Raw genomic sequence first — 19,941 nt, 5'->3', positions numbered from 1 at the left:
TCATTGTTGCTGATTGTTTTATGACAGCATGGACGATGTTTTATTCAAGACAGCCTGTTTCTTCTGGTGAGGAGTGTGAGTGTCAAGTGAGTCACACACTCAAACGTATACCAAAGCATTTTCTCAAACAGAATGGCTGATTTATAATCTGTCAATTACAACCTTCGTGGATGAAATCAAGTCAGTTTGTGTTTGAAATAACCTCTGACAACTTGTGCGAGGCTTTTACATGTTTTTTATCAGGTGGAAAATTAACCAGTTGGGCTATAATATATCAACTGTGAAATTAATGGTTGGAAAAGTACGAGCTATAATCGATTTTTGCAAGCGATCAATAAGTAACAATACATTTTATTTATTTCAAGTGAAAAACTGCATATAATGGATGTCTTGGCCCTTTACATGCATAAATGAAATCTTTCACTGTCACAACACGACCTGCAAAAAAACTGCACTTTACGATGTACATTACATGAGAGGGATTATTAGAGGTTGTGCCAGATACAAGAATCTTTTTCATAATAATGTGATCATATTGGTTGGTATTTATTTTCTTTTTGATTGAAGGAAACTTTGTGAACAGGTCTCCAACTGCAATTTCACTGCAAGGTTCACCTCTAGTCATTCATTCATCATCATCTACCGCTTCATCCTCCACATGAGGGTCACAGGGCTGCTGGTGCCAATCCCAGCTGACACAGGGCCAAAGGCAGTACACCCTGGACCAGTCTTCTATAAAGTACCTAAGAGTGAGTAAAAGTACAAGTTCCCAGAAAATGACTTTGGTAGAAGTTGATGTCACTTTTTATAATATTAAGTGAAAGTCTTAAAGTTTATGACATGTATTGTACTTAAGTATCAAAAGTCACTTTCTGATATAAAATGTACTTAAGTTTTAGAGGTAAAAGTATTAATATAGAGCCATGCTAGCTCAGTGGTAGGGTGAGTTGTCTTTCAACTGGAAGTTTGCGGGTTCAATTCCTGGCTCTGTCTCTGTCTAGTCTATATGTGTCCTTGAGCAAGACACTTAACCCCATGTTGAAGCGTGTGAGTGGTTGAAAACTATTGTGTAAAGCAGCTCATCAAGACTAGAAAAGCTCTATATAAATACAGACCACAATACCAACTTGTCTTCTTTTGATTTTATTTGGTCGTAACGAGTAACAAAGATAGTTAGAGGAAATGTAGTAGAGTAAAAGTTGCTAGAAATATAAATAACAAAGTAAAGTACAGCTATGTGAATTACAGTTTAAGTATTTGTACTTTGTTACATGACCACATAGAGACAAATAACCATCCACTCTCACACCCACGGTCAGTTTTTTGTACTGTAAAGGCCAACGCACTGAGCACTTCACCGACCATGGGTCCCACCTTTAATTTGAAAATATTGTGGTTCAAAAAAGGGAACGGAAACCTCACACATCCACTCCTGAACACAGGTGTGAAAAGCGAAAAAAAGAGAAGAAAAATAGAGACTCTCACTCGTGTGTGACTTCCAGATGAAGGTCTGGCACCTCTCGCCTGTCGTTATTATTTGAATTAGATTTAGTTTCACAGTTCATAATGATCTGATAATAATTCAGTCCACTGCCCGGGAACACGATGTATTCTGGCTCCTAATGTGAATATGTAGTCTGGGGAAAATATTAAATCTGTTGGAGCCTCTGTTTGTTATAATGTCACTCTGACTATGGCTCTCGCTCTCTCTCTCGCACACCTAAACACATCTATCATACACACTGTTCCATATTAGTCTCCTTATTTGGCACAATCACCACTTCACCCAAGGGCATTAGAGGATATTTTCCTCTGAACACATGTTTGTTCTATGATGTTTCTAAGAAAAAGGAAACGAGGTGAAATGATGAATTATCTGTTTGGCCCAGCAAAGGTGATCAAGTTTAAATATCATCAGTATATTCAGTGCATGATTCTGGAGTTACCTTTACAGATACAGGATTCATTTTATTTATTCCTTTATTGTGTCTTTGTGTTTTTGTTTTTATTGTGTTAGTAGTTGGGATCATTGTAAATGTGGATGATGATTGTTTAAAAACCCAAGAGAGAGAGCATGTTGTTAGGGATTCAGAATGAAAATTGTTTTATTGTTGTTTAGTTTGAGGAAGTTAGACGAGAGCCAGGATTGGATTTCCTCTAAGCAGTGGGAGAGGGACGTGGGTGGGAGAGTGGAAGAGGGCCTGGTGGAGACATAGAGCTGGGTGTCATCCACACAGCCATGGAAGGAGATGTTAAATTTTATGAAAATATGGCCGAGGGGAAGGAGATAGATAATGAATATGAGGGGCCCCAGGACAGAGCCCTGGGGAACAACACATTTGACCGGGGAGGATTGTGATCTGTAGTGCGGTCACAAAGACAGGAAGTGAACCAGGTGTCAGAGAAACCGAGTGAGGTGAGACTGTCCAGGAGGATGGGGTGGGAGACGACGTCAAATGCTGCTGTGAGATCTAGGAGGATGAGGATGGTGAGGTGGAGGTGGACCTGGGCTGCAACTGTTTTGGAGATGAAAGGTAAGTTTGAGATGGGGCGGAAGTTATTCAGGTGGGTGGGGTTTTCAGGTTTCTTCGGTACTGTAATGTAGACAGTATTTAACAAGAGGTGGACAAAAGTGGGGATATTTTGGTAAAGTGAGGACATTATTGGCTGGTCTTTGTATCTTTAGAGGGCTTTTTGAGGGTTAAAACTTGGTTTTAGGGTTAGGGTTAAATTTGGGTTTAGGTTAAGGGGCTAGGGAATGCATTGCATGTCTATGATGGTCCTCACTACAAATTAAGCACTGTGTGTGTGTGTGTGTGTGTGTGTGTGTGAATTGAATTATTTGAAGGCCATTTTGTCTGAGAAGTAGTGCCTCTTGACATTCATGACACCTGACAAGATTCTCTGTTCCATGTGTTGTCTGACCTTGCATATAAGAAAGAGGATGAGGTACTTACATTGGATTCAACACTTTATTGAGACTTTTACTCCCACACATTTTATTTATAATAAGCTAAATCTGATGTGAACGTGACACGGCAGATGTCATGTTAAAAGAATCAAGATGATAACATGAAGCAGGTTACAAGAGACACATCACAGAGCACATTCCCATAGCAACCACATCCCAGAGATGTGTGGGGACAACTCAGCATCACAAGTGGCCACTTATATTCCTCTCTTTCTACTTCTTTAGTTGAGTAGGACATTACACATTACTCTCATTCCGCAGTTTGACAAAATGAAACTACATAGACGCATGTATTGTACATAAAGAGGAACATATAGACGCATCAGGCATGTCTTTGTCAAGAATGCAACTAATTCTGCATGAACCGTGTAACATCAATAGATGTGATCATTACCAGAACATTCTGTCTCTGAAATGCAGCCTTCACATGATGCACACCTTTTGTCCTCACTTATATGACAACATGTCATATAAGGGATCTGTCCGCACTTGGTTATAAATTCATAGATAGATTGTCATTTTGTTTCACAGCCACATACACAGCCTGAAGCTGGAGTTTAAATCATGCTTTACTATACAGGTTAAAGTTAATGAGCTATTAATTACAGGCATGTTTGTTTTTTTTTTTGTTTTTTTTTTACCACACTTCAAAAATGGTAAGCTGCAGTTAATTCACTATTACTCACTCTTTTTCTATTGGAGCCAATCCCAGCTGAAACAGGGTGACAAGACACAAGAATCAAGAGTGACAGCACTCAATCAAGCCGAACAATGCCAATGCCAAACCTGCCACAATCCTAAAAACGTGGATTAATCGCCAACAGTTACCAGGGAAATGTCTAAATTCTCAATATTTAACAGAGAAGTCTGGTGTATTTAGCGAGAGCACTGCTGATTGTGATCGTGACCGGCATCACAAACCCTGCCGCTGTACTTCAGTCCAGTGTCAGACGGAGTCTGTGCTCCGGTCATGCAAGAAGTACTGAACAAATAGTTTTAATTGACTAATTCTAATGATTCAGTTACACTGAAAATAACTGCTTTACAAGTCACTAGTGACTCGTTTGTGTGAGTCGTGTGTAAAACGAAGTCACAGCAGCTTCATGCAACCAGGCTGTCAGATGTGTCATGCCCATATTAAGGAGGTACTCTTTTGTAATGGAAACACAACTTAAACCGTGCCCAGGCGAGTTGAGCTGGGACCATAGGTGGAAAAGGGGCTATAGAGACGAACAACCATTCACGGTAGACCTTGTGACCTCTGTATGGTTTTGGACTGTGGGAAGAAACTGGAGAACCCAGAAAAAAAAACACGCACACACATGTAAACCTCAATGTTAGCTTTACTTTACCACTGAGTGACTTTTAATTCACTATTAGTATGGATAAAATCAAATCAAGATTTACTGTTTGCGAGAATGTTGAAGCTATTTATTCTCTGGTCTGGGTCAAATCACATCCAATGGCAAATTGCATGTCAGATATAATGACATACACTTACTATGTGAAAAAACGATGGATGGATGGATAATCATAAAATTTTCTCTGTGATGGATTGGCGACCTGTCGAGTGTGTACACCGCCTTACGCCCTATGTCAGCTGGAGGATAAAGTGGTAGAAGATGGATGAAGAATCATAAAATTTAATGGCAGAATCAAGAGACTGATTGTCCAATTACATGGTTAATTTTACTTTGCATGGTGGAAATAACTTGATGCATCAAGCTACTGTAAAACTGTTGAACCTTGTGTTGAATTATTCACATATTGTCAAATTAAAAATGTATTACAAGAAGACGTGTATTTTTGAACAGATGACTTCATATGATGGTGAACTGCAGTGCAGCTACATTATAAAAATGACTTGGCTCATAAAAATGCTGTAAAGCTCAGTAGAGACTCATGAAAGCACTGGGACTGGCTTTATTTTCCCAGTGGGAAATGTGCCATGGACTCGACACTGTGTCTGCAGTGCACAAACAGAACATACTGTACACTCAGACACACTCAAATAAAAGCACAAAGACATTTGTATGTGTGCAATAAAAATGAACAAAACAACTACACATGCCCACGAGGATGGTTGTGTCTGCTTATAGATCTGTACCTGTCTGATTATGGTTTGTTAAAAGATGTCTTAAAATCTGTGGTCCCGATGGGACTCCCCTAGTCTTTGTAACTGTCTGAACAGGTCTGTTCATTTTGGCCTTTGGGTGAAATGTCAGGATTCCAAACCATTCAGAGATCCCACTGTTCAGGAGGTGTACTACAGCATGAAAGAAGAGGAGCTGCACCTCCTGTGTGACACCAAAGGTTCTGAGCCTTTGCAGGAAGTGCAGCCTCTCCTGGGACATGGCCAATCGGACACCCATGCGTCTGTAGGAGTCCACCTGTCCTATGATCTCATTATGACGGATGAGAGGCGATTGCTGCCATCCTCAGACTCACAATGCAGCTATTGGCATAGCCCATGCTGATGGCAATGTTGTAGGCATACAGGAAAGAGAAGCTGGGCCGCTGCACTCCCAGATGGACCAACTGCAGGATGTAGTACGGAGCCCAACATATGAAGAACGCCAGGCAAATGGCAACAGCCATACAGGTCACCTTTCTCTTCCGCAGCCTCCGGCTGTGCTGGGGCAGCGGCGCAACTGTCGCAGACATGTTTTGGAGAATCTTGAAGAAGACTCCACAGATTATGGACAAAGGCAGGGCAAAAGCCAAGACGAACTGATAGAGGGTGAACCAGTACGTGTCTGTGGCAGGGTTGGGCAGCAGGAGGGCACAGCCCACTGAGCCATCCTTCAGTCGCATGAGTCCTGTGTATATCCACACTGGTGTGATGGAGATGAGAGAGAAGACCCACACCAGAGCTACAGCAGCTGCAGCCATGAAGGGGGTTCGGACGTGTTTGAAGCGGATGGGATGCACCGTGGCCAGATATCGGTCCAGACTCATCACAGTCAGGATGTATGTGCTGACAATCTGGCTGTTGGAATCAAGCGCGGTGAGGACAGTGCACATGGGGCCACCGAACCACCACGAGCCATTACCCACAAGCTGGTGAATGAGGAAGGGCATACCAAGGAGGAAGAGGAGGTCTGCAATAGACAAACTGAAGATGAATATGTCTGGCACTGTTTGCTGGCAGCACTGCTTGGTCTTCCTCACTATAATGTAGACCACGATACAGTTTCCAAAGATGCCAAAGAAACAGATGACACCAAAGATGCTGGGCATGAGCATGTTGTTGTACACCTCATGATCTGACAGGAAGAATACAAACAGAGAGCTCCCAGTCACTCACTTAAACACTCATGCACACATGATTTCTTTACTTTAACATAACATTTGTCAATTATAAATCTTCACAAAAAAGACAATTGCACAGCTCTGAAAAGCTCAAACATGTTTTTATTTCCAGACATTAAAAAAGTAAAAAAAAACAACCAACCTTGTTCTCGCCTCTCAGGACTGAAGGATAAAAGAGATGAATTTATGAGAGAACTGTCCATTCCAAAGCATTTAGTATGATATCTTTACGTGCCAAATATTCATAAAAATAACAATAATAACAATAATAATAATAATAACAATACTAATAATTAAATAGGAAAGTGAAGGCAACATTCCAGCATTAGTGTGAATCATCCAAGGTCTATACTACAAATGCCCCTTTTCGACTGTTATGTATTTCCAGAGAGCAAATGATGACTAGAGAGGGAGGAGAGAGAGAGGGAGGAGAGAGAGAGGGGGAGATATGTGTGTGTGTGGGGGGGGGGGGGGCTGTGTTTGTAATTTTTCTTCAATCTATTTACTATTATGACTTAAATTTAAATATATCTTTTGTAATATTATACACACATTCTTAATGTTTAACAAAAATATTTAAAAAATGGGGGGCAGGATGTCAAAAATGTAGCAATGAATGTATGTATGTATTTTAAAAAATTGTAATCTGCATTTTATTTCATTCATCTACTGTATTGATTTTATATCTTGTTGATTTTCTTGCATTGTTGTTGTTGTTGATGATGTAGTGGCAAATAATCCTATTTTTCTCATGGTTCCTATGTGGTTTTGCTTGCCACTAGTGAAAAGGCGCACAAAAAGAAAAAAAAGAAAAAAGGGAGCGGTTTGTGGGTTCATTGGTGATTATGGTTTATTGTCAAAAATAAAGAGAAAAAAAAGGTTTTAAGAATTCTTTCAATACTATGCTGCGCTGCAGTCAGTGACTTAAAACCTCACCAGCTGAGGAGGGAGAAGCACACAAACTAACATACTTAACAAATACATTACATTTACCAACAAAACTCATCCAATATGAATAAAATATTGACTTTAAATGCAGCTCCTACAGTTGATTTTATGTATTATATGTGCTTTTGCTGTGAAAAGACAATGTTGAATTGAGCGTCACCTCACTCAAACATATAGAATGGGTTTTTTTTCGCCCTTGAATACCGATCAGATCATAAGTCATGTGTTACTTTCTTACTTGCGCAGCTGATTAGTGATATAGTGTTGATGTTTTAATTCTAAGCCACATACTCACCATGTGAAGTGCCTTGAGATAATGTTTGTTGTGAGTTTTCATTGAATGTACATCTTGTGTAAGTCTCTGCAGAGAGGAGCATATTGCTGTAATTATACTGCATTCCTCAAGATGTAAAGCCTCCTCTAGGTGTCAGTGTTGTCAAGGTTTTTACTGTGAATGTTTTCACTATCACAGATGGACAAGTCTGTATTAAAAGCAGATGTCCAAAAATAGAAAAGAAAACAAGGAGAGGAGACCAGCTATCCAAAATATTTGGCAAATCTTGGGCTGGTGTAGTAGGACCCAGGTAACAACTAGTGAAGCCTGATATGCTGGTGGAACTACCTCTCCTTTTTTGTAAATCACCTCAGAGAAAATCAAAAATGTGTGTGTGTGTTGTGTGTTTACATGTTTTTTTGCATCTTGGTGACATATTTTTGATTTAAAGCCATGGTTGTGGGGACATGTTGGCAGTGTGAGGACATCATTATATCAGGCCTACAGAAATTCAAAGGTTGTTTTAAGGGTAAAGGTCAGGTTTAGGGATTTATTTGAGATTGCTCAGGTTAGAACAAAGGGATTGGTAATCAATTATGTCTATAATTGTGTCTGTGTGTGTGTGGGACTGCTTTTAAAGTCATATGCATGAAAATCTATCTTTGAACTGTCAATATTATCTGTTTGGTTGAAGATAAGAGGTGATTTAAAGAAGGTTGTTTGTTTGATCAGTCAGTCTCTGTTGATTGATAGAAGACTAATATCTAATACAGTAACTAGATCAAAACAATGCCATTTGTTGCCTGGTTGGTTAAGTGAGACACTGCTGTCACAGTTATTACACGGCCATAAATTAATAAATGTTATTCATCTGATTTCCCAGTGTGCTTTATTTCCCCCACAATCATTATACTACGTGTGGTTTCACACTTTAATTAGAATCTCACTGATTCAGACAGGTAAACACAATAAACACACATGTTAAGGCAAGCATAGAACGTATAAAACGCCAGTTTCTTATCATTAACAGCACTTCTTGGATATTAAATACAAGGTATTTTTTTCATTTTCTAAAGTTAAACTTACAGTTATATATTGTCTTGTCGTCAACATATATGTATCTCATGTCTGTTAGTTAGTAAAAAACTCTGAAACTTTACTAAACTTTACGAGTGGCGATGTGCTGACACATACAGTGGCCAGAGAAACAGGCTTCTTCAGTAGTTGGCTTTGGGCGACTGGACTTGCTAGATGGCTTCCATCACTCATTCTTTTAAACCATCCATCATCCCTGGGTCCTCAAAAGAATGTCCCTAGTCCTTCAGACCCCTCAGGTCGTCAGGGACAGGTTTACTCAGCGTCCCCAGGGTCAGAACCAAGTAGGGCGAAGCTGCATTTAGGTTTGAAAACATTATTGTCTACTGCAGCTTCCCGATATTGCCAATTTTAACCACTTTTAATTTCACATCTGCTTGTTTAATGATGTTTAATGATTTTAAATTACATTCCAGTGTTTTATTAATTTTAAGTTAACAGGTGCTTTGTCTGTTCGGTGTTTCTCTGAGTTAAAGGGGGACTGATTAGATGAAAATGGGAAGAACAGGTAAAAGAGCACTTGTCGAGTCTTGGAGACTTGAGCTGAGTGGGAGTGTAAGCTCTGTGACTTCTTTCATTTTCACATCGAGGACAAATAAGGGAGGGCAAACACAGAACAGATAAAACATTCTTTGTCTGCTTGATTTAAAATGTGTTTTAAATTGTTTTTATTCCTATAATTGATTTTTTTTAAAATTGATTTTGTTTTAATTTCCAATGTATTAACTTGCTTATGTAAAGCACTATGAATTGCCTTGTGTAAGAATGGCGCTATATAAATAAACTTGCCTTGCCTTGCCTTCAGATGTACAGTAGGTGGACAGCTGAGTCCTGTCCAGATGAGCTGGCTCTTCTGTGCTGTGACACGGGTTTATGCAGTGGCTGTTTTGTTTTTTCTACTGTTTTGGTATATTCTACCAATGTATGGTACATTGGTAGAATATATAGATCTAGACAAGCATATGCCCATGTCTCAAGGTGTCCTGTGAAGTGTTTTACATGCGTCTCTCTACTATTGTGGTCAAAGGGAAAATTACTTTTTGGGCCGCGCGAGTATTTTTTGTTGCAGTACCACGAGTGGCCACTGGGAAAGGACAGAGGGGGCGGTGCTCTGTCCAGTTCTTCTAATACATCCATGCTGCAGACACACAGTGATTGTTGCCTCTCCAGAGGAAACAGGGAGTGGATAGTCACACGATAGGGTTTTCGTTAGTTACGGTGGCGACATCGAAACGGAATATCCCGAGTGGTGAGTGCCCCCATTGCTTTCTCTTGACATAAAAGTTGTTCCCTCTCACGACGCAGGCTAGTCAAGTTGAGTAACGTTGGCGGGGCTAACTGTGCCACTGAGCTAGCAAGAACAGCCTGCGCTGTGAAAATAGGGCTTTTCTTCCCTTTTACATTTACCAATGTAAAGCCCACTAGTAGGCCTCAGGCGCCGAGAAACGCCTTGGGTTTATTTGAGCGTGGTAGTGTGTTTGTTGTGTTATGTTAATATCACGTTTTCCTTTGTGATAAATGAGGTCAGTTACGTTTTATAGTCATACTGCATCAGAGTTATTGTTACCCGACCGTTAGCCGGTATGCTAGCTCCTGCGAACAGTTTGTTGGAACGGGGTCGATTTTCTTCAACTCGCGTGAAATTTGTTTTAAATGAAACGATGTTTGATAATGAAAATCGTATGTAACATAATGTTAAAGTGTAACGTTATTTTGAGTCACGAAAAGGTGGTGTACAGGGGTTTATTGTTGGTCTACTCCCTGTCAGAGTTAAGCTTCCCATTTCGTTACAGCATCTTTACTATTTATGTCAGCGATGCGCCTTATTTCGTTTGTTTACAGGGACGTTGGTGCTCGTGCCTTTAGGTTGTTTTAAAAACCCGCAAACAATGGCTATAGTCTTGATCGACTGTCCTTGATAGCGTTTGAAATTATTTGAGGACATCGTCTTTTGCATCTGGATGACTGTCAGAATTAATGGATTTACTGTTCGACAGTTGTATTAGTGTGAACCCATCAAAGCTGTACAGTAGCATGTTTGCAAATAACCGAATGGGATAACCCAGCATTATCCACTGAGCTAGTGTATCACTGTCAGCTCTACTACTTACCTCTGGTTGGACAAGGTGGTTGTCAACAAAGTCTGTGGGTGTAGTCACTGATTGTCGTCAAAGCCCTCTTGTTCTCAAAATAATACTTTTCAGAGAAGCAGCAACCAGAACATATTGTAGGCCTAAACCACCATCTGAGATGACCATCAGTATTTTTGGGATATTTTATCAAGAAAAATGTATAATAAACTAAATATCATTGTAAGTATACAATGTGTTTTAGTTGGTCTGAAAATAATGTCAGGTGTGTTTCAGACAGTCGGTTCAAACCGAAACAAACCACCAATGCTGATAATTATGGATATTGAACAAAAAAAATTAAAGTGTAACGTTTCACTGTCTTCAAATTGAAACAAACTTGTAATTAAGAAAATTAATCAATTATTTGATTAAGACAAATAAAAACGTTTCATATCAAAACAGTAATATTTGTGTTGTAAATTCCAACCTTAATAATAACATATTAATAGATAGGATGATAGAGAAACATTTAAATAATACAAACAAACCCATTAGATTTTAGTCGACTAAATCTACTGTAGATTTGGTGAGGTTCCAAGTGAGCTGAGCCGTTACTATGTGTGCGTGCCATCACTGGAAGAGCCATGAGCATGAGACATCCAACACAAGATTCAAACCAATTAAAAAGACTTAAATATCCTGAAAACTTGCCTTAATCTCGTCATTTAGCATGGAAATATCAAAAATCTCAATATTTAAAAGACAAGCCTGATATATTTAGCGACAGCATGTCCGAAAGCCGACATCACAACCTCTGCTGCTGTATTTCAGTCCAGTGACTGTGTCAGACGGAGTCTGTACTCCTGTCATGCAGGAAGTACTGAACTAATCTTTTTAATGAACTGATTCTAATGATTAAGTACATCAAAAAACAACTGCTTTACAAGTCACTAATCACTAGTTTGCGTGTGTCCCTTGTAAAACAAAGTCACATCAGTTTCATGTTGCTGTGCAGTGATGACCCCGCCCACATTGAGGAGGTACTATATTGTGATGGAAAACCAACCCAACTGTATGAGTTGAGCTGCACCAAGGCGAGGTGGGACCATGTAATGAAAAAGTGGCATAAGCAGCTGCTTGAGGCCCCCAATAGCGTGTGGAAAATAAAAGAACATTCAAACATATTAAATAATTTTAGATTTAGACAGACATCTAAATAGTGTTGAGCTTAAGTTATTTGGTTTTATTTTGGAGTTGACTATTGCTAATTTAACGCATGTCTGTTCTGAATTAAAAAAAACACATCATTAAACTTTAACTGCACATTCAGTATCAATACACAGTGCTTCACTCTCAAGACGAAAGTGCAAATTTGTACTAGACCATTTTTGTGATGTTACGGCCCTCTAAGGGTAAAAGAAAACAAGAGTGACACTGGTTTGGTGTAAATAAGACAACTGTAATTAATATGATTTATAGTGTTACATGGGGGGGCGGGGCGGGCATAAAGGCTTGGGTCTGCCCTGTCTGTGGTATAGATAGAGTGATTACAGTACAGTGGTGAGAGGGGAGGCTTTGACAGAGGGAGGAGCTGCAGTCACAGCAGCAGCAGCAGCAGTTCTGTGGAAGGAAGCGGAAATAAGCCTTATGCTAGCAGCTACATTCAGGCTCCGTGAACGGGCTGTAAGCGACAGCAGACACACAGTGATTGTTGCCTCTCCAGAGGAAACAGGGAGTGGATAGTCACACGATAGGGCTTTCGTTAGTTACGGTGGCGACATCGAAACGGTATATCCAGAGTGGTGAGTGCCCTCATTGCTTTCTCTTGACATAAAAGTTGTTCCCTGTTTCATTTAACGACGCAGGCTAGTCAAGTTGAGTAACGTTAGCGGGGCTAACTGTAGTACTGAGCTAGCAACAACAGCCTGCGCTGTGAAAAAAAGGGCTTTTCTTCCTTTTCACATTTACCAACGTAAAGCCAACCAGTAGGCCTGAGGCGCCGAGAAACGCCTTGGGTTTATTTGAAAGTGGCAGCGTTGTTGTAGTGTTATTCTAATGCCACGGTTTCCGTTGTGATAAATGAGGTTGGTAAAGTTTGATAGTCAGACTGCATCGCAGTTATTGTTACCCGACCGTTAGCCGGTATGCTAGCTCTTGCGAACAGTTTGCTGGAAAAGGGTCGATTCTCTTCAATTGAAATTTGTTGAAATGAAACGATGTTTGATAATGAAAACCGTATTTACCAAAATGTTCAAATGTAACGTTATTTTGAGTCATGATAAGGTGGTGTACAGGGGATTATTGTTGATCTACTCCCTGTCAGAGTTAAGCTTCCCCTTTCATTACATTATCTTTACTATTTCTGTCAGCGCCTTATTTCGTGTGTTTACAGGGACGGTGGTGCTCGTGCCCGTAGGTTGTTTTAAAACCCGCAAACAATGGCTACAGTCTTGGTTTATAAACTGTGTTTTTATTAATCCAGTATCCTTCATAGCACTTGAAATGATTTAAGGACAACGTTTGCATCTGCATAAAGTCTGTGATTGACACTCGTGCTGTCATCTTGATGTCTGTCAGAATTAATGGATCTACTGTTCGGCAGTTGTATTGGTGTGAACCAATTAAAGCTGTACAGTGGCATGTTTGCAAACAATTTAATGGGATAACCCAGCTTTATCCACTGAGCCAGTGTATCACTGTCAGCTCTACTATTTACCTCTGGTTGGACAAGGTGGTTGTCAACAATGTCTGTGGGAGTTGTCACTGATTGTTGTCAAAGCTCTCTTGTTCTCAAAATAATACTTTTCAGAGAAGCAGTGACAAGAACATACTTTCATTATAGTTTTACCATTTAAGATGACCATTAGTATTTATTTTTTATGTCTAAAGATAAAAGTTTAATAAACCATATATTATTGTGTAATTGTAAATAAACAAAGTGTTTTAGTTATAGTAGTATAACATCATGTGCATTTCCAGCAGCCTGTGTTTGTGTGGGTTTTCAATTTGTGTATAAGTAAACCAGAATGGAAACAGGAAAAAAAGGTATTTGTTCAGTGAATAAAGGATTATATGTAGAATTCACGTGACAATGTAGCTTCCACATTTCATGGCAGTGGAAAAATGGCAGACATGATTAAGGAGAGGGGGGTTGTGTGGACTCCTTAACTAATTACAAGAAGCAAATTTTGCAATGATATATTTGTTGTTGTTGTCTTGGCAGTCTTGTTTGGCCCTCTTTATCAAGATACATCTTTATAGCCTGCTTCCGTGGTGACCTGAACATTAACATTTGTTCTGCCCACCATTTATTGATGAAGTATAGCCAGTAACACCCATAACTGCACATTTTCTCTTGACTGAATGTTTAAAAATTGGGTGAAAAGTTTTTGAAACATTTTATGGAAAACTGATTATTGTTTCTTGTTTGCAGGTGACACACTGTGACCTTTATGTGAGGTCTAAGCCCTAAAGAAACGGGTCACAGACGGGAGGAGAGACTCGGAGAGAAGCATTTGACCACAGAAGCCAGGATAACCTTTTATTTTTTTATTCAGTTCCTGAAACACAGCTGCAACCAGCAGTTTTCTACCAAGCCACAACCACCATGGAGGCCATTGCCAAATATGATTTCAATGCAACTGCTGAAGACGAACTTAGTTTCAAGCGTGGAGATATCCTTAAAGTAAGTAAGAACTATTTGATCATTGATCAGTCATATCAGGTTTATGTTTTATACTGAGATGATTTTATTTTGACCAGGCCCAATATTTCAAATTTATGTAATTATCTTGATCCTGAAGAGGCTAAGAAGTAAGAAAGCACATTCTACAATTTTCTTACATTATGATTCTCTTCGGTTTTAAAGGCAATCTACATAATCCGTCTTTTTAGAGTTCTTGTTATGAAAGGCTGGGTATACAATCTTGGTGTACTTATAATACTCAAAACGTCTTAATATAATCACGGTGTGTAATCGTTTTATATGTTAATATGTCTTAATACTAAAGCAAATCACCCCTTTGGTAATGCACAGTACACATCATTTTGTATTTAATATTTCTTAAATACAGTAACCCAGAATATTATCATCCTCATTATAGATAATAAATGCCAATTGTATAATACAACAAGACAATAACCGCATAATAGCACAGCCGTTACGACTTTTAATGGATCGGTGTTCACTTTTAAATAAACACCCACCATAAATATTGTTGTATTATTTTCTCTTGTAAATGTAAATTACATGAGCAGTGTGAGAAAGTGGCCTTGAGAAATGATGACTTAAATATGAGTTCTTATTAAATATGCATACAAAAGGTCTAAGTACTGTACTTTCCTTATTTTGTGGCCAACTGTCTTGATGGAAAATCTCAACCTTTTTACCAGATGGCAGAGTTCCAGGCTAGATGTTAATGGGAAATACCACAGAATCCTTTTCCCCCCTTAATTGACATCATTAGATGTGCCTTGGTAATTTAGACATCTCTGAATATGATTTTGTGATACATGTTGGGTGTTCTACATTTCAGAAGGTTAAGTTGCACTTCTTATTTCTCATTAATTCTAGCACTTTGCTGCTCTCAGTTCCTGATTTGTCTCCTTCTTTGGATAATGCTTTTCATTTTTAGCTCCGTTGCCCAGACCTACAGTATGTCTGGCTACAAGGAAGGTGTTAAATAAAACATTATTCATTCTCATTACTTTGCCACTGTGCCGCCGCACTAATCTTACATTATCAGTAGTTTTGTGACGTGTGTGTATGTATGTATATGTATATATATATAACACTTTTGTTTTTTAATTTTTTGTGGTAGTCCCTTGAAGAGACGTAATAGAGGCAGGAATACTGTTGCCAATGCTCAGTAAAACCTTCTTGGGTGTCCCTATTCCACCTAACAGCAGCAGCAGCAGCATCCCTCTTCACCATGTTTATGTCTGTATGTTACACCGCATCAGAGCACTCTGTTATCCTATTGGTCAATGTCCAGGAGCACGTCATAGGAGATCTCTGACAATCTTCTTCTTATGACCTATGATTCCAGCATTTGAATAGATCAGGATGACAGTGTAAGAATCAATAAACCATTAATCTTTCATCACATCCACAGCTGTCTTCTGGTTCTCACACACAGATGACTTTGTCACAAGAGCCAGTGTAAGGTATTAAAATCAACCAGCTATATCCAAGCTGTCTGTTACATACCGCATAGTTGTTACCAGTTTTATAATCAAATCAGCTGTTTTCAAAGATGCGTCTATATTTTTTATCTTCGGCAGTGTCAGTCTTGTCACATGATTGTGTTTTGCAAGCCCAAAGTATGATCCAGTAGATTAGTACAATCTTATTTTGGTGTTTTTCTATGTCCGAAAACCAAGTCACATAATGTAGCATTTACCTTTCAGTTCTTCAGTTATGTTGCATTATGCATCTGTTCAATGTTTCCGACATTCATAATCGGGTCCGACACTGGAAATGTGTCAGCCACAACCAAATCACTTGAAAACCAGCCTGAATTTGTGTATACTGATCCCGGCAGTAGGTAATTGAATATTTCGGATGATAGGAAGGTTAAACATGCTGACAATTAGCCACAAGCTAGACCACAAACTGACTAATACTAACAAGCTTAAAGGCAGCATATAACTAACAAAGCGTAGAGAAGGCGGACATAAAAGTAGTGTGTTTGATGAACTGTGCATGGACTGTTCACATCCGTACTTCAAGCTGTCCAATTGTGATTGCATCACCTGATATTGCATGTTAATAGCAGGACTGAATAGGAACAGGAAAAGAAAGCCCTCATTTGTAGGCTGCTTTGCACATAGGAACAGATACCTTTCTTAGGCTGAAGAGACACAATGTTTGTCAGAAACCACCCCCCACATTTCTTTCATCATCTTTATCATGTCTTCCTCTTTTGTTCCTCTTTGCAACAGTTGTACATCGGCCTGAATGTTCCCCCTAGGTAATATTTGAGAAACAGGATGGAACAAGCCCCTGTCACTAAAACACAAGACTACATGGGTGGAACCACAATAATAAAAAATGTATTGGTCAATTAGGCTACAGTATAGTTTTTTCACTTTGTTTTACTTCACTTGGTACCAAATGTATTGCCACAATAACACCAAGAAAAAGGTATATTTGTTGCAAAAAGAGACTCTGGTCATTTTTGTGATTATTGTTATATAGATGTCCTGGTTTCCAAAGAACTTAAATCACATAATGAATTGTCAGCATGTATATACTGCCAAATTGTGAGTGGTTCACCTAAACGTTTGTGGCTGCTTCAAATAAATAATTGGGCTACAAAAGAAATTACATCAGTTTGTTCTTCCTTGCACTTTATCTTACTTTGCTCTTTGCACTTTGCTTTTCAGAGCAGTTGGACATTTGGTTACATAACAGATCCCCAGAACATAACAATAACATAGCATATGTCACTGTTGCTTTGCAACAATCCATGAATAAACGGCACTGTTTCAATTCATATACATCATGCTTATTTACGCAGTCCTGCACAATATGCAAATGGAAAATTTATATAAGTACATCTAAAAGAAGACTTTCATGAGGTGGTGTGTGTTCCTTGTGGCTCCTTTGCCAACACTAGTGCTATCTGTCTGCTAATACTAATACTAAACAGCTCTGCTCTCATGACAAAGGGTCCCTCACGAGAGAGCACGACTTTGTTAGGTCTTTGCTTCTTTGTAGCATCCTTTACTTAAGAGAGCGTGGCCATGTTGCTATCACCAGCCCTCATGTTGGCATGTAGGATGCAGTTTTTTGGATTTCCACTTTTTCATTCAACATTACACTTATAATATATGAATGATGATTATTTGTAGATACATTGATAAGCAGTGATCGGTTGCAAGGACGTTAATCCTTGTCTATATTTGCATTTGGTAGATGCAGATGAAAAGAAAGCAGTGTGAACTAATTGTTGCTATGAGCCCTTAGTGCACTATGTAGGAGTTATGATCAATATCTGCAGTACAGTAAGAGTTGGAATGACTCAGTAATTCACTGTGTGTTGGTGAAGGCCAAATATTAGACACCACCAGCTTTGGCTAAGTGCAACAGAGCTTCTGCTTTCAGAAAACGCCTTTTTATGTAAGCCTTTATCTAATGGTCTGCCCCAGGGGATAACAAGGTTGTTTTGGGGCCATGATGTTGTTGTGTCAATCTATTTAATCATTATAATAAACCTGTATGAGAATTTTCTTCATAAACGGATAGCTTGGAAGATAATTGTGCGTTGAGGATCGGGGCTTCTTGATCGGGGATTTTTGAACTGATTAGTTGTTTTGTCCATAAAATTAGGTAAATTGTCAACCGGCATTTCCCATCCCTCAAAATGTTGACATCCTTAAAAAATGGAAGATCATTGCTGATATCACAGAACATATTTATTTCTTTAAAGCCCTATGGGTAAAAATGTAATGATCCAAATAGTTACCAATTCATTCTGTAATTGATTAATAATCTGTTAATTGTTTAATCACTGAAGCCCAATCTGAAAATTTGATTTTAGTTGTTTGGTAGTGTTCTATTTCTACTTTAATTAATGTGTGACCACCAGGCACCAGTCTAATTAAAGGTGCCCATATTGTGTCATGTTAGTAATCAAATTCCACTCCTTTAGGCAGCTATCAAGCACTTTGTCTCTGTGACTCATGCAGACCAGACTCCCCTTTAAAAGTCAATCAACCTTGACTCATACACCAACGTTTTAGTTGGTGTATGGTGTATTAGTTCATGAGCAGCACACATACAACACAGGCTCCAGGCCCTCATCAGGTTTTCCTAAATATGACAGATTCTGAGCATGTTGATAATATTTAATGGAGTACGTATCTCTTATAATTAAGTTTAAACTTTTCTTCAGTCATGTTAACACATTTGCTTTCACTCCTTATCGTTTGGTAGCACACAGAGCTGCAGCGACTTTCCTGTTGTATCTTTACAAACAGTTGTACACTGTTTAACAGTTTCAACTAATCTCTCTTATCTCGCTCTAAACATAGATTTTTTTTGTTATATGCCTTAAATACTAATATTGAAATGTCACTTCATTTGTAAAATATTTTCCAGTAAGATTATGTGTGCCCATGACTAATTTGCGTACTAGTTTCACAGTGTGATTTCCCACCATGCAAAGACAAAAAAGGGGAAGGTGATGGTTTGGTTTCTTAAAGTTAACTACTGCTCCTTTTTAACGTCAGCACTCAAAATACTGTACTTTGAAGTGAAGATGATGGCCTATGATTCCAGCATTTGAATAGATCAGGATGACGGTGTAAAAATCAATAAACTATTAATCTTTCATCACATCCACAGCTGTCTCCTGGTTCTCACACACAGATGACTTTGTCACAAGAGCCAGTGTAAGATTTTAATCTCAACCAGCTATATCTAAGTTGTCTGTTACAGACCGCATAGTTGTTTGACCAGTGTTATAATCAAATCATCTGTTTTCAAAGATGCGTCTATATTTTTATCTTCGGCAGTTTCAGTCTTGTCACATGATTGTGTTTTGCAAGCCCAAAGTATGATCCAGTAGATTAGTACAATCTTAATTTGGTGTTTTTCTAAGTCCAAAAACCATGTCACGTAATTTAGCATCCACCTTTCCACTTCTGCACACTGATTCAATCTATAGATTCAAAGTCTTAGTTATTGTACTCATGTCAGCACTCAAAAGAGAAAATGTAAGCTGCTGGAAGAGGAACGGGAAGGAACTTCTTAGATAAAAAAAATTAAGAATCAGTGCTTTATTTAAAGGGCATTTCAATAATATTTTTATATAAAGTTACAATTCATCTTGTGAGGAGGAAAAACCCCACTTTTATGTCATAGGAAATGTTACAAATGAACATGCTGCCCCAAAATTATGGAGCCCAGAATGATCAAGTGCTTTGCATCAGTTGTGAAGTTGTTATGTCTGAACTAGCATTAGTTTTGTCCTTGATCTCTATTTATATCTATTTATATATCTATATCTATTTAACCTCACTCACATTAATGCTACAGCCTAGCTGCTCTCACATCCTGTTTGACATGTCTTCCCACCCCCTGCAACTTCCTGTGTCTCCACAGCAAACTCCAGCATGTGTGCATCTACCACGCTACAGCAATGAATCTACACAGAGTAGCACACACTTGATGCTTTCTGACAAACATTTAGCATTTCCCTTCATCAAGGACATCGGCTTGTGATAGACGTCTTGTTTTACCTGACCAGGGGTTGTGTTTTACA

At 38.8% G+C, this 19,941-nt stretch overlaps 2 protein-coding genes across 3 annotated transcripts in view; one reads left to right on the top strand and one right to left on the bottom strand.

The window, feature by feature from the left end:
- Positions 1–5,377: 5,377 nt before the first annotated feature.
- Positions 5,378–8,917, bottom strand: mchr1b (melanin-concentrating hormone receptor 1b). The gene is made up of 2 exons (XM_058653251.1): positions 8,833–8,917; positions 5,378–6,237 (listed from the first exon to the last, which is right to left on the bottom strand). The coding sequence occupies exons 1-2, from the start codon at positions 8,915–8,917 to the stop codon at positions 5,378–5,380; spliced, it is 945 nt and encodes a 314-aa protein (XP_058509234.1).
- A 783-nt stretch (positions 8,918–9,700) lies between these two features.
- grb2b (growth factor receptor-bound protein 2b) overlaps positions 9,701–19,941 on the top strand; it is a 31,530-nt gene continuing 21,289 nt past the window's right edge. The window contains exons 1-2 of one of the 2 annotated variants that reach the window (XM_058654269.1): positions 9,701–9,849; positions 14,106–14,357. In XM_058654269.1, the coding sequence (XP_058510252.1) occupies positions 14,280–14,357 (78 nt within the window). In that variant the 5' untranslated portion in view covers positions 9,701–9,849; positions 14,106–14,279. Of the gene's footprint in view, positions 9,850–12,284; positions 12,475–14,105; positions 14,358–19,941 lie in introns of those variants that run through there. The other variant, XM_058654268.1, reaches the window with a different exon arrangement.

The sequence above is a fragment of the Solea solea genome, chromosome 16 (genome assembly GCF_958295425.1).
Source record: "Solea solea chromosome 16, fSolSol10.1, whole genome shotgun sequence".
NCBI lineage: Eukaryota > Metazoa > Chordata > Actinopteri > Pleuronectiformes > Soleidae > Solea > Solea solea.
The sequence above is the reverse complement of the archived record's forward strand: the minus strand, read 5'-3'. Positions and strand labels throughout refer to the sequence as shown.

Coding starts and splice junctions, on each gene's coding strand:
- mchr1b (XM_058653251.1), bottom strand. CDS start 8,917: ATGTTTTCAAACCTAAATGCAGCTTCGCCCTACTTGGTTCTGACCCTG. Junction 6,238..8,832: donor TGTCCCTGACGACCTGAGGG/GTCTGAAGGACT, acceptor TCTTCCTGTCAG/ATCATGAGGTGTACAACAAC.